The 20,531-nt window shown below is 36.8% G+C and overlaps 1 protein-coding gene across 2 annotated transcripts in view; it reads right to left on the bottom strand.

Moving 5' to 3' along the window:
• Nucleotides 1–2,837: 2,837 nt before the first annotated feature.
• LOC145978972 (organic solute transporter alpha-like protein) overlaps nucleotides 2,838–20,531 on the bottom strand; it is a 55,853-nt gene continuing 38,159 nt past the window's right edge. For both annotated transcript variants that reach the window (XM_083112015.1, XM_083112016.1), the window contains exons 2-6: nucleotides 14,464–14,615; nucleotides 10,899–11,137; nucleotides 8,183–8,279; nucleotides 4,811–5,063; nucleotides 2,838–3,078 (exon numbers count right to left, since the gene is read on the bottom strand). In XM_083112015.1, coding sequence (XP_082968141.1) covers nucleotides 2,900–3,078; nucleotides 4,811–5,063; nucleotides 8,183–8,279; nucleotides 10,899–11,137; nucleotides 14,464–14,615 — 920 coding nt within the window. In that variant the 3' untranslated portion in view covers nucleotides 2,838–2,899. The remainder of the gene's footprint in view (nucleotides 3,079–4,810; nucleotides 5,064–8,182; nucleotides 8,280–10,898; nucleotides 11,138–14,463; nucleotides 14,616–20,531) is intronic.

The raw sequence follows: 20,531 nt of genomic DNA, 5'->3' as shown, positions 1-20,531 counted from the left end.
GCACATGGATTTGATTCAAAGTGTTTTTTTTTTTTTTTTTTATGGTAACACTGCAAAATTTGAGTAATAAATACTAAGGGTGTGCAGGATGGTAAATTTTAATTTGCCAAAAAAATATTCAGTATTTCCCACCTCTTCAAGTACCGAATACTATTTGTTTTTTTTTGCATTTCTGAAATGAAAATTCCTGATGCCCATAGTGCAGAAAAGTGATAAATTATCAAACCTCAAGAATTTTCTTCTGAAATAAGCTGGTGTTCCTTTCCGTACCTTGGAGCCAAGATGGCCACCAGAATATTCTCTGGACACTAGTGCCTAGTTAAAAAGGTGTGAATAGTCTGAGTGCGGAGAGAAGCGAAGCTGTGAGAGATGTATTGCAGGCTGTCTGCAAAGAATGTATTTTTGGCAACGAATACATTATAGATTTATAATAGTTAGTTTATTGTGTGTACTAGTCTATCTACAGCATCATTAACCTTCCTGGAAATGCTACAAACATAGTCCGAAACAAGAAGAGTGCTTCCTGTTGGATCATGGGCGCGAATAGCTGGATATCCAAGTCAAACTTGGAAACCTTGTTATTTTGGATATTTTGATTAAAAACACTTCTATTACGCAAGTCCCTTTTGTGTTGTAAAGTGTAACTTAATTTGAGAGTAAGTTTAACTACAATGCAACTATATTTTCATTACATAAACATTATATCCCACACTTTTGGTACATATATATTTTCCTCCAGCTTTCACATTATGTGGCTTCATCAGATTAAATGAGTTTGGGCTTCAAATATCAAACAAGGTTAATGTGCGTTAAAAAGGTCTGTCAGAAAAAAAAAAAATGCCACAGGATGTTCTCTGGCAGGGTAGATGTCTGTTTTTCCTGATTTGCTGGATTCCAACACTACCACCCACGTTTGGAAAATTTAATTGGGCTCTTAACATAATAGGAATGACAAACATTAACCCATTCAATAGTATGGTTTTTCAGTTGCAACTGATCCCCCTGTAGTGGGTTTTTTGCATGAACTAAAACTGGATTGTCCTGCACTGTGGTTGTGTGGTCTAAGGCATCAATCAGGCTACAGGATGCACACTGGTTTAAGTCTCCTGGAGAAAGCTTAACAACTTTCTCCAGATACGTATTGGACCTGTGGCCACCCACCATTGTGAGGAAATTGGGGAGCTACAAACAAGTAACATAACCTGGTCATGGAAACTTCGAGCTGACCACACATCACCCCGTAACTGGTTGGATAGCCCACCTCTGCTGAGGCATGTGGGAGTGAGGCCGGTAGTCAATCCTTGATGTCTAGAGGCATGCAAATTTAGTTTTTGACGAAAACGCGAAATATGAAATAACATGCTGTAATGTTAATTTTTCATGTTTCCGAGAGGTCCGAGGTGCATTTTTCTAACCTGTTTTGTCACGAAATAATGCGAAATTGACTCAAACATGAAATTTACCGTTTATATACAGACACGACACTTTCTGAAGTCTGAAGTATCCTGTGAGTTATGCAATTCACGGAAAATTGATTAATTCTGCTGTAAATATTTGAGAAGTAAAAATGGATCCCTTTATGCAGGAATAAGCTTAATACTCTGGTAACTACATAAATGTGTATTAGAAGGGATAAGTTTATTTTGTGTAGTAAGTGCAGTTTTTAAATCAAATTTAGGATTATATTCACAATTTTAAAACCAAAATGTCATTTTATATAGCACTTTTGATGTGTATTCACCGCTAGAACACCGAAATTTTATTTTATTTACCGCTTTTGAACCCCCCGAAATACTTTTTTTGTCCCAAAATTATGTGCCTCTACTGATGTCACATTGTAATTAAAAGGTCCCAGGTTCGATACTCACTGGAGGCGCATAGTGGTTCTACTCGCTTTAAAGTGTAGGTCCAGTCCCGATTATATTTTCTGTACATAAGTGAACTTAAAACAAAAAATAAAAATACTCATTTTCCCAATTTTATGGTCATGCATGTGACATACGTGGAACATTAACTATTTTGTCCTCTGTATTTAATTTATTAATTAAAATGTTCATTTCATGGTGTTATAGAATCCCAATTTGTTTCAAAAAACGATTTAATTGTAATGATTGAGTGTTTGACATTTTAGACCTTTAACATATTTCAAGAATTCGGTCTCTGCACCATCCACGACCATTGACAATTTTTCTCGCGTGACACAAAAGGTTAGTGGAAAAAATATATAGGCTATCAACGCTGGAAAGAAAAGTCATTTTGGTCTATCCCTAGTCTATAATTTCCAGCTAAAATAAAAATTTTAATCTGGGCACATACAATTTTCCCACCTATGAGTTGTATGTATGTTATACCATTTACACACAAAAATCTCAATTTTTTTTCTCAATACATATTTTTAAAAAAAAGTCTTACCTGTGTCATAAATACACAAAATTTCAACTGAAGCTTTTTAAAGGAAGCTACAGTTTTCATATGAGTAGTACGAGATTTCCAATACATAGTTGAAAAATCAGGTGCAATATAAATAATTATGTATTAACATATAAAAAATATAATCTATTAATTTTACAGCACAGCATAAAATATCAACAAAGTACAGAAAGCTATAATTGGAAAATAACAGCACAATTAATGCCTTATATTTTTACAAACATATAGATTAACATGAAGGAAAACAGGTAATTTGGAAACATTTATAAAAATAACAGCTATACTTTTGTGAATGCATTTCTTTACCACATAAAAGGTGCATTAAGAAACAAAATAATATACAAATTTTACTCTAAAAAAGAATACAGTAAAATTGCATACATTTTCTACCAAAAAAAATATTATGATGGAAATAAATGCTTATTTATTTTAGTAGAAATGACATTTTTACAACTTTTCAAATATTTTTTTATTCATTTTCAAGCTTATGTGCAGCAATAGTTGTCGGTGATGGTAGTGCATGAATGGATGAATACAGCATGTTCTCCTTGCCATGAATGTCCAAATGTGGTAGGCGCTTCCTGTACAGCAATCTGGCTACCACCATCAAGATTGCCATTTCACCAATTATGAGAGAATTGTAGATCACTGGAATAAGAAAAGTCGTACTATTATTTTCTCACTCTAAAGGATGTTTCAAACCAAGGTTAATTTAAATCTGGTGATTTTTTTAAAAAAAATCACTGATTTAATTCACTTCAAATAAATAATTTATAGAATAATGTACATAAGAATTTTGCAGATATCACAATCACTTTTGGTGAAACTACCTTAATCTCGTAATCATTTAATGGTGTTTATTAGGCACTAAGATATGAAAATAAAGGAAATAAAATATATATACTGATGATGTGAAGCTCATACGAAAGGAAATGTAAGATGTAAACACAATTTTTCTTGATTTAAAATTCAATAATTTTTATAGGCAAAAATAGCAAACATGTGTAAATAAAAAAGCATCAAATGCTACTGAAAAGACAATACTTACCCTTTTCCCCCACCTCTAAGTAGTCCCTTATGCCAACCTTTATTTTCTATACACATCTGAAGCCTGACTGAAATTCCACATTACTCTTCTACCATTTCCAGTGGTGGCAAAATGCAGGAAATTTCTGCCATGCCCTGCATTTTCAATGTGACAAGTTGGTAGATCCATGAATCCACAAAATGTATATTATTCTATCTCCAGTTATTAATAGTTGGTTAGCTGATGTGACAGACATTGTGATCAACTTGCAGTACCAATGAGGATTTTTATATTTTTTTAAATTTTGTAATCAGAATCGCTTTTCTGCCACTTTTGGCTAATCACGACAATGAGGATGAGTGATGAAGATGATGAAATTGATGATGGATGCCCAGGCTTGGATACAAGAAATAAAAAAAAAAGAGGCTACATGGAACATTTCAGTGCTACATATTAAAGGATACAATTTGTACATCTCTCTAGCATCAACATGTAAATTTTCAAACACAACTCCTTACTAAATTTTCTTCCATCTGGTTTGGGTAACCAACTCAATTTTGCCACAGCATGTCAACTGGGAAGTGTATGATATTTTTTGTTGTCAGAAATTGTGCATGATTGTGACACATTGATTACTTAATTCTAGAAGTCAAAAAGGTAACACTTGCAGTCTACCCTTATACAGGGTGTCCAAAAAAGAACTCCAGGGCTTTTTATTACATTCAGAATCATAGATGTATGTAATGTATTTTATGGAAGTATCACGTTCAAAGTTTCATTACGTTTAGCGTAATTCAATGTATTTACCATTTACAGCCTGCAGCCATCAAACCAATACTCCACTTCAGTCCACACTTGGACTATCAACAGGAATTTCATCTATAGTTGTGGTCATTCTGTTGTTTAAGCGACTTGATTTTTTCTTGTTACATATGTTGTTTGCATAGCTCCAAAACAAAAAAAAAATCCATCGGCATCAAATTGGACTTTTCGGTGGTTAAGGAATTGTTATTTATTTTACTGGGAATCAGTTGCACAGCTTCTATGAACAACTTAGCCTGTACAGCTATTTGATGTTGCTGCTATCTGGTGGGGAATGTGTGAATTAAGCTTGCTTATTGTACCTTCATGATTACGCTCCATACACCATTGTATGCTGCAACAAAAGTAATATACTCATGTTTGAAACCCTGGAGTTCTTTTTTCAGACATGCTGTATTGAATTTTTTTTTATTAGTTTTCAGAAGTCGCACCATCGTTATTAACCTGGTAGGTACAAAAATAACCTAAAATAACAAGAACAAAAAAAATTGCTCATGGAAACGAGCTACTTTACATATACCAGATACTCACTGTTTCCATATACAGCTGGCGTGAAAGGTGGGAAGCACGGGAGAAACCTGTACGCCACAGCCACTCTTAAAACAACTCCTTGAAATTTTGTAAGGACCAACACAAGCTGCAGAACAACGAACTTGGATTTTATGTAATACCCTTTAAGCGTGTCTCTCGTTGCCACCATTGTCATGATAATCCCCCACAATCCAAAAAGGATGGAGACTGCGATCAGAGGTTGGAAGTAGGGGTAGTTGTCTTGATAGAGGCTCTGCAAATAAAACATAAAAATATTTTAGTAATTGTGAAGACTAGCACTTCTTTCAAAAACAGGGCAAGGTTTGTAGGGGCCCCTGGGCAAAATGTTTTGTGGGGGCTCCTATTTTTTTATTTTTTTTACTAGGAGCTTTATTAGCTCAAAATGTTAACCACCAATTTTCAGCAGTTTAAATGGTAGATTTGATTTTAGAATCAGTAGTCATTCACAATCGAACATATCGCAGATAGGTTTGCAGGGAGAATATCGCAGTAAAATAAAGTTGCAGGACGAAAATTGTAGCGCTATAGCAGTAGTAAAATTCTGCAGGTAAATGTCTACAGTATATTATGAAGAGAGAACACCGTAACTACAATATATAGTAAATATTAAGGGGGGTTCAGACGGAAACAGAGAACTGAGCAGTAGACTGTACTTATGTACATAATTTATTATAAATGATATTATTTACAGTTAAGAGTAAATATGTCACTATATATGCACGGTCCATCTACTGGACAATTACAGACAGGTTCATTGTAGAAATTGTAGTAACTACACACACTTTTCTTGCCTTTTTTGTCGAAAATTCATCTACTAAATCATCAAAGTCCAATTCATGAAGAAGTTCATGTTTAATGCCTAATAAACAAAGATTGGAGAAGCGATCCTGTCCCATGGCAGCAAGAAGCCTGTTTTTCACGATTTCATTTTTGAGAAAGATCTTTCTTCGCTGCAGTTTGTTACCATTAAGACCAAATAAATTCTAAAGAGAATTTCGACATTTGGGAAATGTACTGCGGAACGGGTCCTTACATACAATATTATACATAGACAGTTCCATTGGGATGTCTTTCTGATGTTTGACATTGCTACTGCTTACTAGGTGTGCTAACTGTATCAGCTCATTCTCTAGCGAGAGTTCCAGATCATCCTCATAGATGCTCACAAGCACATGTAATTTGTGATGGAGTTGCCACTGCAAGTTCATTTAGAATACTGAACCTCTTTGCAACAGTTTCATAGGAAAAAATCCTGTCTGCGAGTGATGAGGTGATTTGATCAATCACTGGTAGAAAACTTTCCACTCCGAAATGTTCACTAGGCGAGAGGTGGATTTGAGGTTCATTTTTATAGTCAAGAGGATTTAGTCGGACATTTCTCACCCGCTGACGTGAGTGTTCCTTATTGTACTCTTCTGTGCCACTTTTCTCAAAATGTCAATGGCAAACTGAAGAACTAACCTTGGATCCTGGAGTGTTTTGCTTGTAGCATCAAATCTCTCTAAAATGTCATTCCAAAAGATGGCAGCTAACAATGTGATTGCCAGGGACGACATCTGCCGTGAGAGCCCATTGATGCACCAAGAGAGAGTGCTAGTATCTCCACAAATTTTTTCCATAGAAAAGCTCACAGTACTAATACGATGCTATTAACGAAAGAAAGTTATGTACTTCGTAGGATTATTTATTATCTTAAACGTATCTGACAATTGATTGTTTGAATAGTGTGCCTTATTTCCACACCACAGCCAAATCAATCCATGGTATAAAGTATACTGAGTTTCAGATATCTACAAACAGATTGACTGAGAGCTGTGCTACAATTGGATCCAGAAGAGTGTAGACATACGACAATATTAAGGTTTTTTTGACTTTTAAAATACAACCTCTTACGCAATTTTTCACAAGCATAGCCAGCTGGTTAAAAGATTTTTTGGTGGAGGCCCTTCACAGCTTCCTTTTGATGGGGGGCCCCGGAGCAATTGGCCCAGTTGCCCATAGGTTAATCCGACCCTGTTCCTTGGAAATCAGGGGATTTAAACATATTTTTCCTCAAACCAACTTCTTGATTGAAGATATTTTGTACAAACTGCTCTTATACAGGGTGTTTCCGGGCTGATGATACAAACTTTCAGGGATGAAGGAGAAGAGCACATGTATCAATTTGAGATGAGGAACCCTGGTCCGAAAACGACTTAGTCGAAAGTTATAAGTGAAAATCGGTGTATGAAGATGTAATATGTTTCATAAGCTGCTACATTCACACTAGTTGATCAAAGTGGCATCCCCCAGCTTCGCTGCAGGCATGACATCGTCGCACAAAGTTCTGGTGTAGCCCAACCTGTTAGAACAACCCCGGGGTCGTTCGAACAATGTCACAGGCAGCGAGAATTCTTGCCAGGAGACCCTCTTCAGTCTCGACAGGTGTCTCGCCAGAACTTTGTGCGACGATGTCATGCCTGCAGCGAAGATGGGGGATGCCACTTTGAACAACTGTTGTGAATATACCAGCTTATGCAAGTTGTGCAGGTAATAGAAGTATTACATCTTCATACACCGATTTTTGCTTATAACTTGACTAAGTCGTTTCCAGACCAGGGTTCCTCATCTCAAATTGATACATGTGCCTTTCTCCATCAGCTCGGAAACACCCTGTATTTATTTTTCATTTATTTATTGTCCATGTTGAATAAATTTATTTTGAATAGTATGCAGATTTGAATAGTATTATACTGTGTTTAAAGCATATGCAAAAGTCTAGTAATTTGGTTTGGCAAAATTTCGTTAAACATATGAATCATTCTGAATATTACACAAACTAGATTTTGAAAGGTTACTTTTCAAAAATAACTAAATTACTGTTACTTTGTTCAAAAACTAACTCTGTTAGTATTTTTGATAAAACATGAATCTTAAAATATATTTGCATTGATGAACTACAAGGAAATTCTTCTTTTTGCACCGATGATCATCAAAAGTTAACATTAGCTTTCATTAAATTATAATCAACCTCTTCATGTTTACATATAAAATATAGAGGTTTGAAAATTCAAAGTGTCCTTCGTTTAGTTGAAAAATATTGCATCATGCAAAGCTTTTGCTTGTAACGAATGTACACATGATAATGAACATTGAGTTTCTATTTTTTACTGCTCGAAACACTAATTTAGAAACTTTTATTAGTCCCGTAACTGGTTGGATGGATGATCTCCCACCTCAGCAGGTGGGATTGAGGCTGGCAGTTGGTAGACAAGCTCTGGCCCTAAAGGTCTGTTGTGCCATGGATTATTTGTATTATTATATTATGTGAAACTCGACCCAAACTCTTGAAGAACAAAATTACGCCATTACCTCTTCTTCTGCCCACATGACCAGTTCCGCAATGTAAATAATGCCTTGGATAATTGGTAGCTGCAACAGCAGCAGCCTAAGCATCATCAGCTGCTTCCTGCAAAAACAATTGACAAACATTTTACTGCAAGGGTTAAAGATATTTTTGTTATTTTACATTCATTTTGACAAGGTTAAATGATTATTTTGCATGCATGATGATGTATAAGGCTACGTAATGACGTAAAACCATCAATTGCATATTTTGTTTTATACACAAAGAAAATGTTACGTTATTAGCGAGTTGGTTTTACTATTGAAACATGGTGATGCAATCAGCTGTTTACTATGTAATCCTGCCCTTGCCTTGCCAAAAGGTGCGACATTCTTCAACGCATCATTGTCACCTTTATTCAGTGCCAAGTGTTTGTATCATCAAAAAGGGCAAAACCATACACAGTCAAAGAAGATACTTAATATTTAACATGAAGTTTTTTCATGTTGAGGGGAATAAACAACGCGGTTGATAATATAAGACGTAAACGAGTTACTAAAGATATATCCGCGAAACTTACTTGTAAATGTTCTATTAATTTCGGTGGCCTCTGCCACCATCCACTTGGGAACTTGATGCTTCAAAATTAATAGAACATTTACAAGTAAGTTTCGCGGATATATCTTTAGTAACTCGTTTACATCTTATATGAAGTTCTTGACAATGAAGCAAAGAAGGGAAGTTATACATAACATGTGAGCACTCTGTTACCAGTGCAAGGGAAGCAAGGAGAGTCTGCTGTATTGTAAGAGAAAGGGTAGAAAATGTGCCTGGTGCATAGTCATTCTCTCTTCAAATATCAACAACTTATTTGGGGTGCAGCTCTCAAAAGTAGAAGCACATAAGACCCCTTACTGAGATCTTAGGTTGGGATCACCTATAGTTCTTGACAATAACAATGCAAAGTTGCAGTATACCTGGTATAGACCAAACAAATTTCTAACTTACGGTAAAGCTCAGATAATAGATTTGATCCTTCTGTTAGTTATTTTATATAAAAAAAAAAAACACACACACACACACACACAAAGATGCATCCCATTTTTTTTGTACACATTTCTGAGGAAAAAGCTTTATCACTGAATATGATAATTAATTTACAATATTTCACATATAAAGTAATATGTAGGTCTACTTTCAACAAATAACTTACTTAATCTAAAAGGGAAGAATGCACTTTAATCGTCTTTGTCAAAACCCAGAGTTCATCTCCAGAGCTAACTCAGAACAGAAAATATTCAGAAATGAAGGTAATAAATAGAGACCGGATGTTAGGCAAAATGCCTTTCTTTCCTGTTAGAGATATGATGAAAACGAATGTTGCGAAGGCCAGGGGGGAGGGATTAGCTTCATTTAAAGGCAATTTAATTTTGCCTATTTCATACGATATTGCCTATATTATTTCATAAATGCCAGATATTGCCTATTTTAGGCATTTTCTTTAAAATTGGGACATGACTGAACTCGATGCATACAATTTCCTGTTCCCAGGATTAGTTTCCGATGCTTCCAAGAAATTTAAAAATAACAGTTAGCGAGTTATTGCAGCTAATAAGGACTTGGACAAATTAAGGGCAATTCAACAAGTTCTGAAAGGTGAAAATATACAAACTGAGTTAGATCCACATGTTCTCGCGTGCTTTAAGTATGCTCCGGTAACATCTGTGGAGGTTGAAAGATCATTTTTAATTCTAAAATATGCATTGTCCGATCGCAGACATTACTTGTCGGTTGATCACTTGAAGAAATTCCTTGTTGTGATGTGGAACCGCAATTAGTGCTTCTTATTCAGAGACTGCCAAACCGTACAGTACAAACTTGAAATGCATTTAAACAGTTTCTTAGTTCGAACTGCTGTGTGGAATATATAGTGTAATTTTTTTAACTGAAATAACCCTGTGTGCAGTGATAAAGTGTATATTTAAATAATTTGCATACTGGTTGGAAGTAGCCAACAATTTCTTTTGTCAGACTATTGTGTGTAGCCATTATACAATGGAAAATTTTGAGCTGACGTGACTCCTGTTTGCAGTGATTTATTAAGTACAATATTGGATTGCTGTCTCTAATGATGAGCTCCTGGTTTATTTTAAGCAACTATAAAGAATGTACAGGTATGTTTCTATATTATTTTAACACCTATTTCTTTTTGTACGTCTATCTTCATTATTTTGAGTTAAATTTCATTGCCTTTTTTATTGCCTATTTGTATTTTAATGCCTATTTTACTGCCTATTTTGAAAATTATAAGTGCTTATTTGCCTGCCTATTTCATATGTTTTTAGTGCCTAAACATCTGGTCTCTAGTAATAAAAAAACTGAGTTATTGGAGTAAAAGACACATGGGCATCTGAAAGGGGGGCACGCCCCCCCTGGAAAATGAATGTGTACTAAAAATTATATATTTCACACATAATTACATTTCAATCACAGTAATTTATGTTAATTTTTATAAATTCGTTGAAGAAACATGATAATTTCAGACTGAAATAGTGTTTATTGAGAGGGAATCACTATTTTGGAGGAAAATATGTGTCCTTTCTCCCACTGGGGAATAAATTACCTTGCTTGCCCCTCCCTGGAAAAAATCCTGCGGACGTCCATGAAAAGACACACTGTTTTTAAAATAAAATAAGTGTGCCTTATATGTCGGCAAATATGGTAATTATAATGAATACTTACTTTCCAAGAGGAGGCTGAGGAAGACAGCAGCAGCATGGCCAACAGCAGCAAGGGCCCACCCTGGTATTCAAAGAGTTCGGCTGCACCTTATCTATCAAGCCACCCTCGCCTCCACAATATGCTACGATCAAACAGAAGAACTGGTACAACGAGGTCATGAACATCGCCTGAGAGAGTGCCTCGGAAACTAGTTGTGCCCTCGGAACCATCATTGCACAGTATGTAGCCAATGCAACCACCTACACAGAGAAGAAGAATATTATTTTCAGAAGTTATCTGAAATTCAAAGCATATATTGCATGTCAACTTTAATTCACATAGAATCACTAGTGTATATTAGTTTTAATGAAGAATGTTAAATAACTTTTTCCTCAATTTTAATATGACATTATATGTATCCATATACCTATGGAGAAAGTAGACGAATCTTGATATGAAACTTCTTTGAGGATAGATATATCCAGATTATATGGGTGTAAGGATATTCTCAAAGGGGTTTATAAAGATAATTTTAGTGTAAAACTGATTATAAATTAGACATTTATAAAAAATGATAATAATAAGAGGCGATTGCAGACATTTTCAGGGGCCATATTAGGATGATAAATCATCATTTTTACCTTTCTTGTGATACACACCCTAACACATACATACATACATACATAGCCAAAGGCATTTCAAAATTTATTTAACAAATTAAAATTATGAATTACTGTTAAATTTTATTTGTAACTCGTAAAATAATATTTTGTGAAACCTTTTAATGCCATATAAGTTATTATTTACAATTCAAGAGACAGTGGGCAAAGGTTTGATCCACTTGTTGAAAAAGCAGCATGCTTAGTAGTAGGGATGGCCAAACGGATCCGGATCCGAGAGTTCCAGATCCGAAAGTTCCGGATCTGGATCCGGATCTGAAAGTTCCAGATCTGGATCCGGATCTGAAAGTTCCAGATCTGGATCCGGATCTGAAAGTTCCGGATCTGGATCCGGATCTGAAAGTTCCGGATCTGGATCCGGATCCGAAAGTTCCGGATCTGGATCCGGATCCGAAAGTTCCGGATCCGTGGATCTGGATCCGAGAGTTCCGGATCCGTGGATCTGGATCCGAGATTTCCGGATCCGGATCCGAGAGTTCCGGATCCGTGGATCTGGATCCGAGATTTCCGGATCCGGATCCGAGAGTTTCGGATCCGCGGATCTGGATCCGAGATTTCCGGATCCGGATCCGAGAGTTTCGTATCTCAATCCCATTATAATATTACCACACCTTAAAAGGTATTATGATCTTCGATTATAAAGAAATTTTTCGTTAGTCCTACAAGAATTTTTTTCAAGTGTTGTTCCTAAAATACTTTGCTACGCATCGGCTAACACACTCGTGCACACATGTCAGAGGTGATTTTGTAAATGCCATTGAAACGAATATGTATTCATTCGAATGTATTGGAAATGAAAACACACATAAATGTGAGACATTCCATTCCAGGATGAAACCTTTAACACATGTAACAAGATAGAAATGTTATACAATTGTTCTACAGTTACAGTTCTACAAATTAAAATAAAACATTATAATATATGCAGTGTTAAATAATTACAAAGTGTAAGACTAACAAGGGAGGTTATCTAAGTATCCCCCTCCGATTTCCATGAAACTTGGCTGTATAGTGGGGCCCAAAGGAAGAATTACGTGTTTTTTGTTTCAGCTAAAAAACAGTTTCAGGGGGCAAAACCCCCTCAAATGTCAAGATGAGGACAAATTGAAGTGAGGATCTGACCCCTGTGTCCCCCTCCGATTTCCATGATACTTGGCAGGTGTATGTATAAACGGGCCCAAATGAAGAAATACGTGTTTTTTTTGTTTCAGCTAAAAAACGGTTTTAGGGGGCAAAACCCCCTCAAATGTCAAGATGAGGACAAATTGAAGTGAGGATCTGACCCCTGTGTCCCTCTGATTTCCATAAAACTTGGCAGGTGTATAGTGGGGCCCAATGGAAGAAATGCATGTTTTTTTTGTTTCAGCTAAAAAACTGTTTTAGGGGGCAACCTTCCCCTCAAATGTCAATATGAGGACAAATTTGAGGACAAATTGAAGTGGGGATCTGACCCCTGTGTCCACCTCCGATTTCCATGACACTTGGCAGGTGTGTGTATAAACGGGCCCAAATGAAGAAATACGTGTTTTTTTTTGTTTCGGCAAAAAATTTGTTCTAGGTGGCAACCTCCTCTCAAATGTCAAGATGAGGACAAATTGAAGTGGGATCTGACCCCTGTGTTCCCCTCCGATTTCCATGAAACGTGGTAGGTGTATAGAGGGGCCCAAAGGAAGAATTACGTGTTTTTTTTGTTTCAGCTAAAAACTGTTTTAGGGGGCAAAATCCCCTCAAATGTCAAGATGAGGACAAATTGAAGTAAGGATCTGACTCCTGTGTCCCCCTCCGATTCTCATGAAATTTGACAGGTGTATAGAGAGGCCCTATCCCCCCTGTTTCTTCCTATGACATATTTACGTGGTTTCGGGGTCAGATCCCCACTTCAATTTCTCCTCATCTTGACATTTGAGGGGGGAATGAAAACACACATAAATGTGAGACATTCTATTCCAGGATGAAACCTTGAACACATATAACAAGATAGAAATGTTATACAAAAATTATACAATTGTTCTACAGTTACAGTTCTACAAATTAAAATAAAAAAGTTCTGGATCTGGATTTCGGATCCGCCAGAAACCGGATCTGGCCATCCCTACTATACACCTGCCACGTTTCATGGAAATCGGAGGGGAACACAGGGGTCACATCCCCACTTCAATTTGTCCTCATCTTGACATTTGAGAGGTGGTTGCCCCCTAGAACAAATTTTTTGCCGAAACAAAAAAACACGTATTTCTTCATTTGGGCCATGCAAGTTTCTTGGAAATCGGAGGGGGAGACTTAGACCTCCCTTGTAAGTGTATTAATTAATTACAAATCACGCACACACACACACTATATATATATATATATATATATATATATATATATATATATGTGTGTGTGTGTGTGTGTATGTATATTATATATATACGTATATTAGCAGGTAACAATATGTTTTATAAGCACATTCTTACTTTCCAAAGAAGTGCATGTGGGATGGCAAAATGGATCCGGATCCAAAAGTACCGGATCGAGATCCGAAAGTTCTGGATCCGGATCTGAAAGTTCTGGATCCGGATCCGAAAGTACCGGATCCGGATCTGAAAATTCCGGATCCACGGATCCGGATCCGAAAAATTTTAGGATCCGGATCCTTAGGATCCGGAACCAACCGGATCTGGCCATCCCTACTCAGTAGGCGCATTGCTATTGCTTGCGATGTATTTAGCTGCTAATAACAAGACTCACTATTCACAAGACTTATCATTATTTCGACAGTGTATGCTTTAAATATTAGGTCATGAGATTAAAAATACTCCTTCTTATATACACTTAAAAATTCACAGGTGTGATTAAGTGCCTGTAGGGCTCAAACAATACTAAATCCATCACTGTTTCATGGAGTTGATAAAGTACACACTTACTGGGTAGACACTGAGAATGATGGTTGAAGGTGCTTTCGTGAGCCGAGGAGCTCGAGTGAGGACATTGCTGAGAGCATCCGAGTAGAGCAGCAGAGTAAAGAGAGTGGCGCCACCCGCAACAGCCAACAGAGCCAGACCAGGTACTTCAACAGCTGTGAAGAAATAAATACATTAATACATTCTGCAGTCAAAATGTTTTCCAAAGTACAACATTATGTTTGATTACATTTCATCAGGTAATGAAACTGTTGAAATGGACCAATATGAAATTTCTTCAAGTCCAACATTCAATGAATGTCCCGATTCATTCACCTACTATGTACCCAGGTGATTACAGGGAGTTTTGACTTGGAAATAGAAACTATATTCCCACGTTGGTGTCTGGTTGTGCTGAATTGTCAAGTCATCACACTAATAAAGGTTCCAAGTTTGAGTCTTGGCCTGAATGAGCATTCTTGTTCCTTTATCACTTCCATATATTCATTGTCATCACCCAAAAGTGGCAGAAAAGTGATACTACATAACAAAAACACAAGAAATTACATATTTTGAAATTTACTTTACAAAGTAAGGTATATGAATTAAAATTATGTAAACAAAATTATATAATTATGCCCTTGTTGACAATTAAAAGCTGTTATAATTTATAGAAATTTTGCATCAGTAAAAGTTAGACAATTCGACATAAATCAATGTGCAAATATGGCTGCATAACTGATACTTAAAGCACAAATTAGCTATTATTCACTAATCATGTGTGTATTTAAGCACTTATATTGCTGTATTCTGTATTAATTCACATGTCAACTATACCTCCACCATGTATGATTCAGCTTATATGAACATAAGGTGAAGTTGAAGTTTTAAGAACTATGATGGGCTCTGTTTCTGTTCATTATCCAAAACATTTAAACAGAGACAGCAGATCCACTGCAGATCACGTGCCCCTCCCAACTGCCACATATTTGGATATATTATTATGACTAATATGTTTGAAGACTCAAAGAGGCTGGAGAATATTTTTTAAAGTTCGATTTAAGTCCACTTTATGCTTATGACAGACTAATTGGAACTGGACCTACAGGTTAAATTTGGATCCAAACCACTTTGCAACAAAAGCCTTCAAAGGGGATCAAACCTAAGAACTCTTTAAAATAGGTTTTTGTTTTCTTTGTTTTATTCACTTTACTCCTTCTATCAGATTGTTCAGTTTACAATAGCAATGCACAGTGGTCCAGATGCATGGAAAACCTGGCCAAAATTTATATTTTGGTCTATAACCTCAGAATGCAGATTTTTTTCACATATTCTATCATTTTAGGGAAGGAACACAATATTGGACAGTATTATGATGTTTTACTGCCAATTGCACTCACAATACAGTAAACCACGACTTATGCGTTGTTTAGCGTATTTATAATTTCCATCTCGATCGGTTTCAACATCAGCCAGTGACTGGAGGGGGCATTTAAGGAAGTCTAATAGTACATTGTTTTGAAGTGTCTATCTCAGACTGCTGTGAGGACTGGATTTAAGGAGTCAAAGGATTACATTTATCATCTTTTTTCCCTCCCGAAAATTGGTCCAAGTATGATATTTCGGATAATACTTCTTTATATGCTTTTCTCCAGCATCTTGAAGGAACTGAAATAATTGCTGGACAAGTATCTTGTAAATGGAACCTGACATGTTGATAGAGCGAGAAATGCAGCTCAATTTTCTGCTTGGTTACCCATCTCAAATTTCACCACATCTAGGCCCAGCCCAAAGATAGTGCCTATATGATAGTGCTTAAGTGTATATAACACTTTTCTGTGAGAGCCGTGGTTTCCTTTTTTAATTGAAGCCTGATCGGCCAGCAAAATTTGTCGTTCAAAGTCAAAGATTTTGTCAAATAGCAACTTTTTCAAGTTTCTTACATTCATAGTGTATCTTAAGCTGCACAAGGGATGTGAAGAAATGGTGTGTGTCTTGAAATCCCTCTTCTTTGGCCCTCTGCTTAATTGAAATTGCCCAGATGTCTATCCCAACCCAACTTAAGTTATGATCTCGCATATCCACTTGCATTTTAAGACTTTTTTTTTAAAAAAAGGGGCAAGAACGGGCAAAAACTAATTTTGGACCCTGAATCTAGAAACATTATTCTACATAAGATGGTTGAATCTTAACTTGAGAAGTATCGGAAAATAAGAAATATGTGGCTCATTTGAGTTCTGGCACATTAACAATTTAATACTTGATTAAGCCAGATGATAAAAGTATCTCCTCCAGTAGCGGCTCGTGCCTAAAATAACAGGTGAAGAAGTATATTTATAGGCAATGAAAACAAATAGTAAGTGCCAGTGCCCACCCCCCCAATTTAAAACGTCTTTTTTGTCTTCATCCGTCCATCTGGAAAATGGTGTCTGCAACAAATTACACACTAAGTCATTTACTGGGTTCATTGTAGAAACCACAGCTCAACACATGAACACAACACACGATAGGAAACGCAAAACACACACGCGGAACAAGATCTCGCGAGAACGCGAAGATTTTGCCACAAGCACTGGATGCGATGTTTTCTCCGACGAGAGAACTGCTTCATCTAGAAGGCGACACCCGTTCAAGGCCAACGCTAGGTGACGTCACCGTTGCCATGACAACCGGCTAAGTTTTCCGCAACCTAGCGGTGTTTGCTCTTGGGTTGGGACGAACTCAATACATGCGTAGCGCCGAGCGGCGTGTTATTTGAGTATTATCGTGTGCGTTCTGCTGGGAAATAGTTTAATTTAACAAGCAAATGAAAAATGTCAATATTAATTTGAAAATTAGGTGAAAACATCTGCACTTGTTGCACTTGGCCAGCCGCCACTGATCTCCTCATAATTAAAGCTTAAAACTAACAAAAAATAAGTTTCACACCGCAAATGGCATCCAATAAATGTTTATAAAGATGCAAAACTAACTACGTAGAAAAGTCCTTTCTGCAACAAACAAACATCATAGCCACACTTCAAAGGTTGCTAGCTAACTGAGGGCGACACTTATTGTGTAACATCAGGTAGTTATCAATAGAATGGACCTTTTACTATAGAATTATAAGGGTACAAAACCTACTTTTGCAATTTCAATTTTGTGATTTTGGCCAGGTTTTGCAGTCACTTGGACCACTGTGCAATGGAAAGAATTATGATAACGATATACAATGATAATCTATTCCAGCCCTGAAATCCTATTTTTGCAAAACAATACTCTTAATCTCTAGAACATGGATGTTAGCTTGGTTCCTATTCACAGTACCATATATTGTTTACGTAAAACAGTGCAAGTGTAGGTTAGAATTGATTCTCGATGAGATGAGGTACCCAACTGAAATTTGCTACTCCCAAGTAACCAAAAGTGCTTGGTCCAATGTTGGGCCAACCGTACTGAAAATGGTTGGCCAAACCTAAGACAATACCATTGTGGTTACTTGGGCTGTAACTTCTCGATCCAATACTGAGAAACAGTGGAAGCTCATTTATATTATTCACAGAACAATTAAGTCAAACTTGTCACCAAAGCAAAGAAAGTAAGGTGTGCATCAAATTACATTAACAGTCATGTCTCTCTTGTCTACTCTATATTCTGTATGAAGTGAGAGGGACTTTTTAGCTTGCTAGTTGCAACTAGGAACTACTCTTTTGTGCAACTGGGAGAAGATTTACCTTTCAATCTGTACAAAACTTTTCTTCTTTCTTCCAGTAGATATACGTATGTACTCATGCTGTTGGACTTTGTTATAACTAGTAAACAGTATTTACAATAAACTAAAACACTGGTGCAAGAGCCCTCTTAGAACAAGGCTCTACTGAGTAGCTTTCATTGAAATGATACATGGTGAGATCATAGAGTTCGAGTCCCATCACCCATTTTTTCTGGATTTTGAGACCAAATTTGCTATTGCCAGCGATGACTGGTGGTTTCTTTCTGGTGTAGGAACTAGGAAGTACTGAACATATATGCAATATGCTATATAATCATTGGGTGAATATCCGGCACTAATAGGGCATCTTGATAATTTTATGATGCCTATAGGAGTAACAAAAAAATTCAGCTTTATTAAAATTTACAAGTTAGGGGGCAAGTTACAAGAGCAAAATATAAAGAGCAATATATGAGAATTCAAAAAGATACAGTTAAATCCAAGTAATAATGAAAAATAATAAATATTAATTAATCACAACTCACTCCAATGCCGTCTTCATGGCTTTACTTTCTTGAAGCAAATTTGGGAGGGCGGGAGTTCGATGCACACATGTTACAATGTTCTTTTTTTTTTCACTGAAACAGAAGCTTCCGAAAGGTTTTTGAAAAATACGTTCAATTACAGTCACACGTATCACTTGTACTAGCCATTGAACCTCTCAAGTAAAAACACTGAACACACTACACAAACTTCCACAAAAATCACTAGCTGCACCAGAAGGCCATCACAACTTTTCGTGTCCAGATAAGTGATGTTCCTGGACCAGAAGTAAATTTCCCGGTCGTATTCCAGAAGTTTCCCTTATCGATCTTAAAATTCCCTCTTTCGCAAACAATAATTACAAAAAAAAAACCTATAAGGGTTTATCCATAGACTTCATCGAGGAGGGTGTATGAACTTCTTTAAGATGTGTGGGAGCAAATTTAGCTTCAAATTAGGCCTCTGTGGATACTTTTATAGGCGCGTGTCACAAAAAATGATTAGGATGCTAATTGGGGTAGATAAATCTTGTACTATGTATTTAATTTTTTCTATTTTATTAGACATTAAATTTCCAAAATTTGCTACATCTTGAGATTTCAATATTAATTAAACTTACAACTTGTAAGTTCTTACACTTCTTATCAGATTGATTCATATTCAGCAGGCGCTTTACTCCACTAGAAGAGGAAAAAGCTAGTCTGAAACAAGCAATTGTTAAGTGCATTAATGCATGATGCCTGATTTCCCTGTTTCTTGCACTTTTTTCCCATTTTTCTTAATTTTCTACTCCAAAATTTCCCTTTCCTGGGAAAATTTCATGCTGGGAACATCACTATTCCAGATGTGGGAGTGTGAAATGGACAAAGCCGTGTTTCCGTATGCTCATTTTTTTTCTTGGTCCTCGTAGGATACCTCTGTCAACATCACCCTTCGTCCCCACTTCAGGGGAAGCAGAGAATGGGAGACCCATTCACTTGCTAACCGGCACCCTGGCCGCGCCACCTGCTTCAAAAACAAGTCCAAACTTTCGTGGTCAGTAATAAGTTTGGCAACGCAGTATACTACAAAAATTTCGCGCCAGGAGGGCAAGTGACAAAGCTGATTGGTTCAACGTTCGTGGTGTTCTCCCTGCCTGTCATGTAGATTGAGGAACCTGTGGCCGCTTCCTCGCTGCTGGGCAACCTCTCCCCTCCCCTACTTCCTACTTTCCACACTCCTCACCCATCTGGAGGTAGGACTAGGAGTAAGGTTCCTCGCCTCGCCTCGGGGCCTCGGCATCGGTCCCTCGTCTTTGGCCGGCAGCTGGATCGACTGATAACAGCTGACTCTTGACAGTAGCGAACCTAGTCATAATTTTATAACGCTCATTAAATTTCGAAAAAGTACATAACTCAAGTATAAATGAACTGTAGGAAGTTCCTCACTTCCTACATGGAGGAATCGCCCCTGGCTATTGCACGATGATGGGTCAAAAATAAAATTTTGGATTTCCCAACAGACCGCTCAAACCAAATCTGAGAATACTAACCATCTGGTCATGTGGGAACTCCATAAATAATGCACACGTGCAATACCTTAAATTATCATCATTTTGAGATAGTGGATCGAAATAATAACTTCCTATCTGCTCTGTTTCTTCTGCTAAGCAGTGAAATGGGACGGTATGGAAAATACTACACTTTCCAGTAGTCCAGTACATCATCTACTAATAGACGATTTGTAGCTAGATTTTGACATATCACGGGTGATCACTTGACTTTAGTTACCTTCCTGGATACCAAAGAGACATCTGGGTGGTTACACACAGCTGCCTAATTACCATGCAATTAAATATATATTGATAAACATTCCCGAT

Source organism: Lepisma saccharinum, chromosome 25 (assembly GCF_977018435.1).
Source record: "Lepisma saccharinum chromosome 25, izLepSacc3.1, whole genome shotgun sequence".
NCBI classification, from domain to species: Eukaryota; Metazoa; Arthropoda; class Insecta; order Zygentoma; family Lepismatidae; genus Lepisma; species Lepisma saccharinum.
This window is presented reverse-complemented; position numbering and strand designations above follow the sequence as displayed.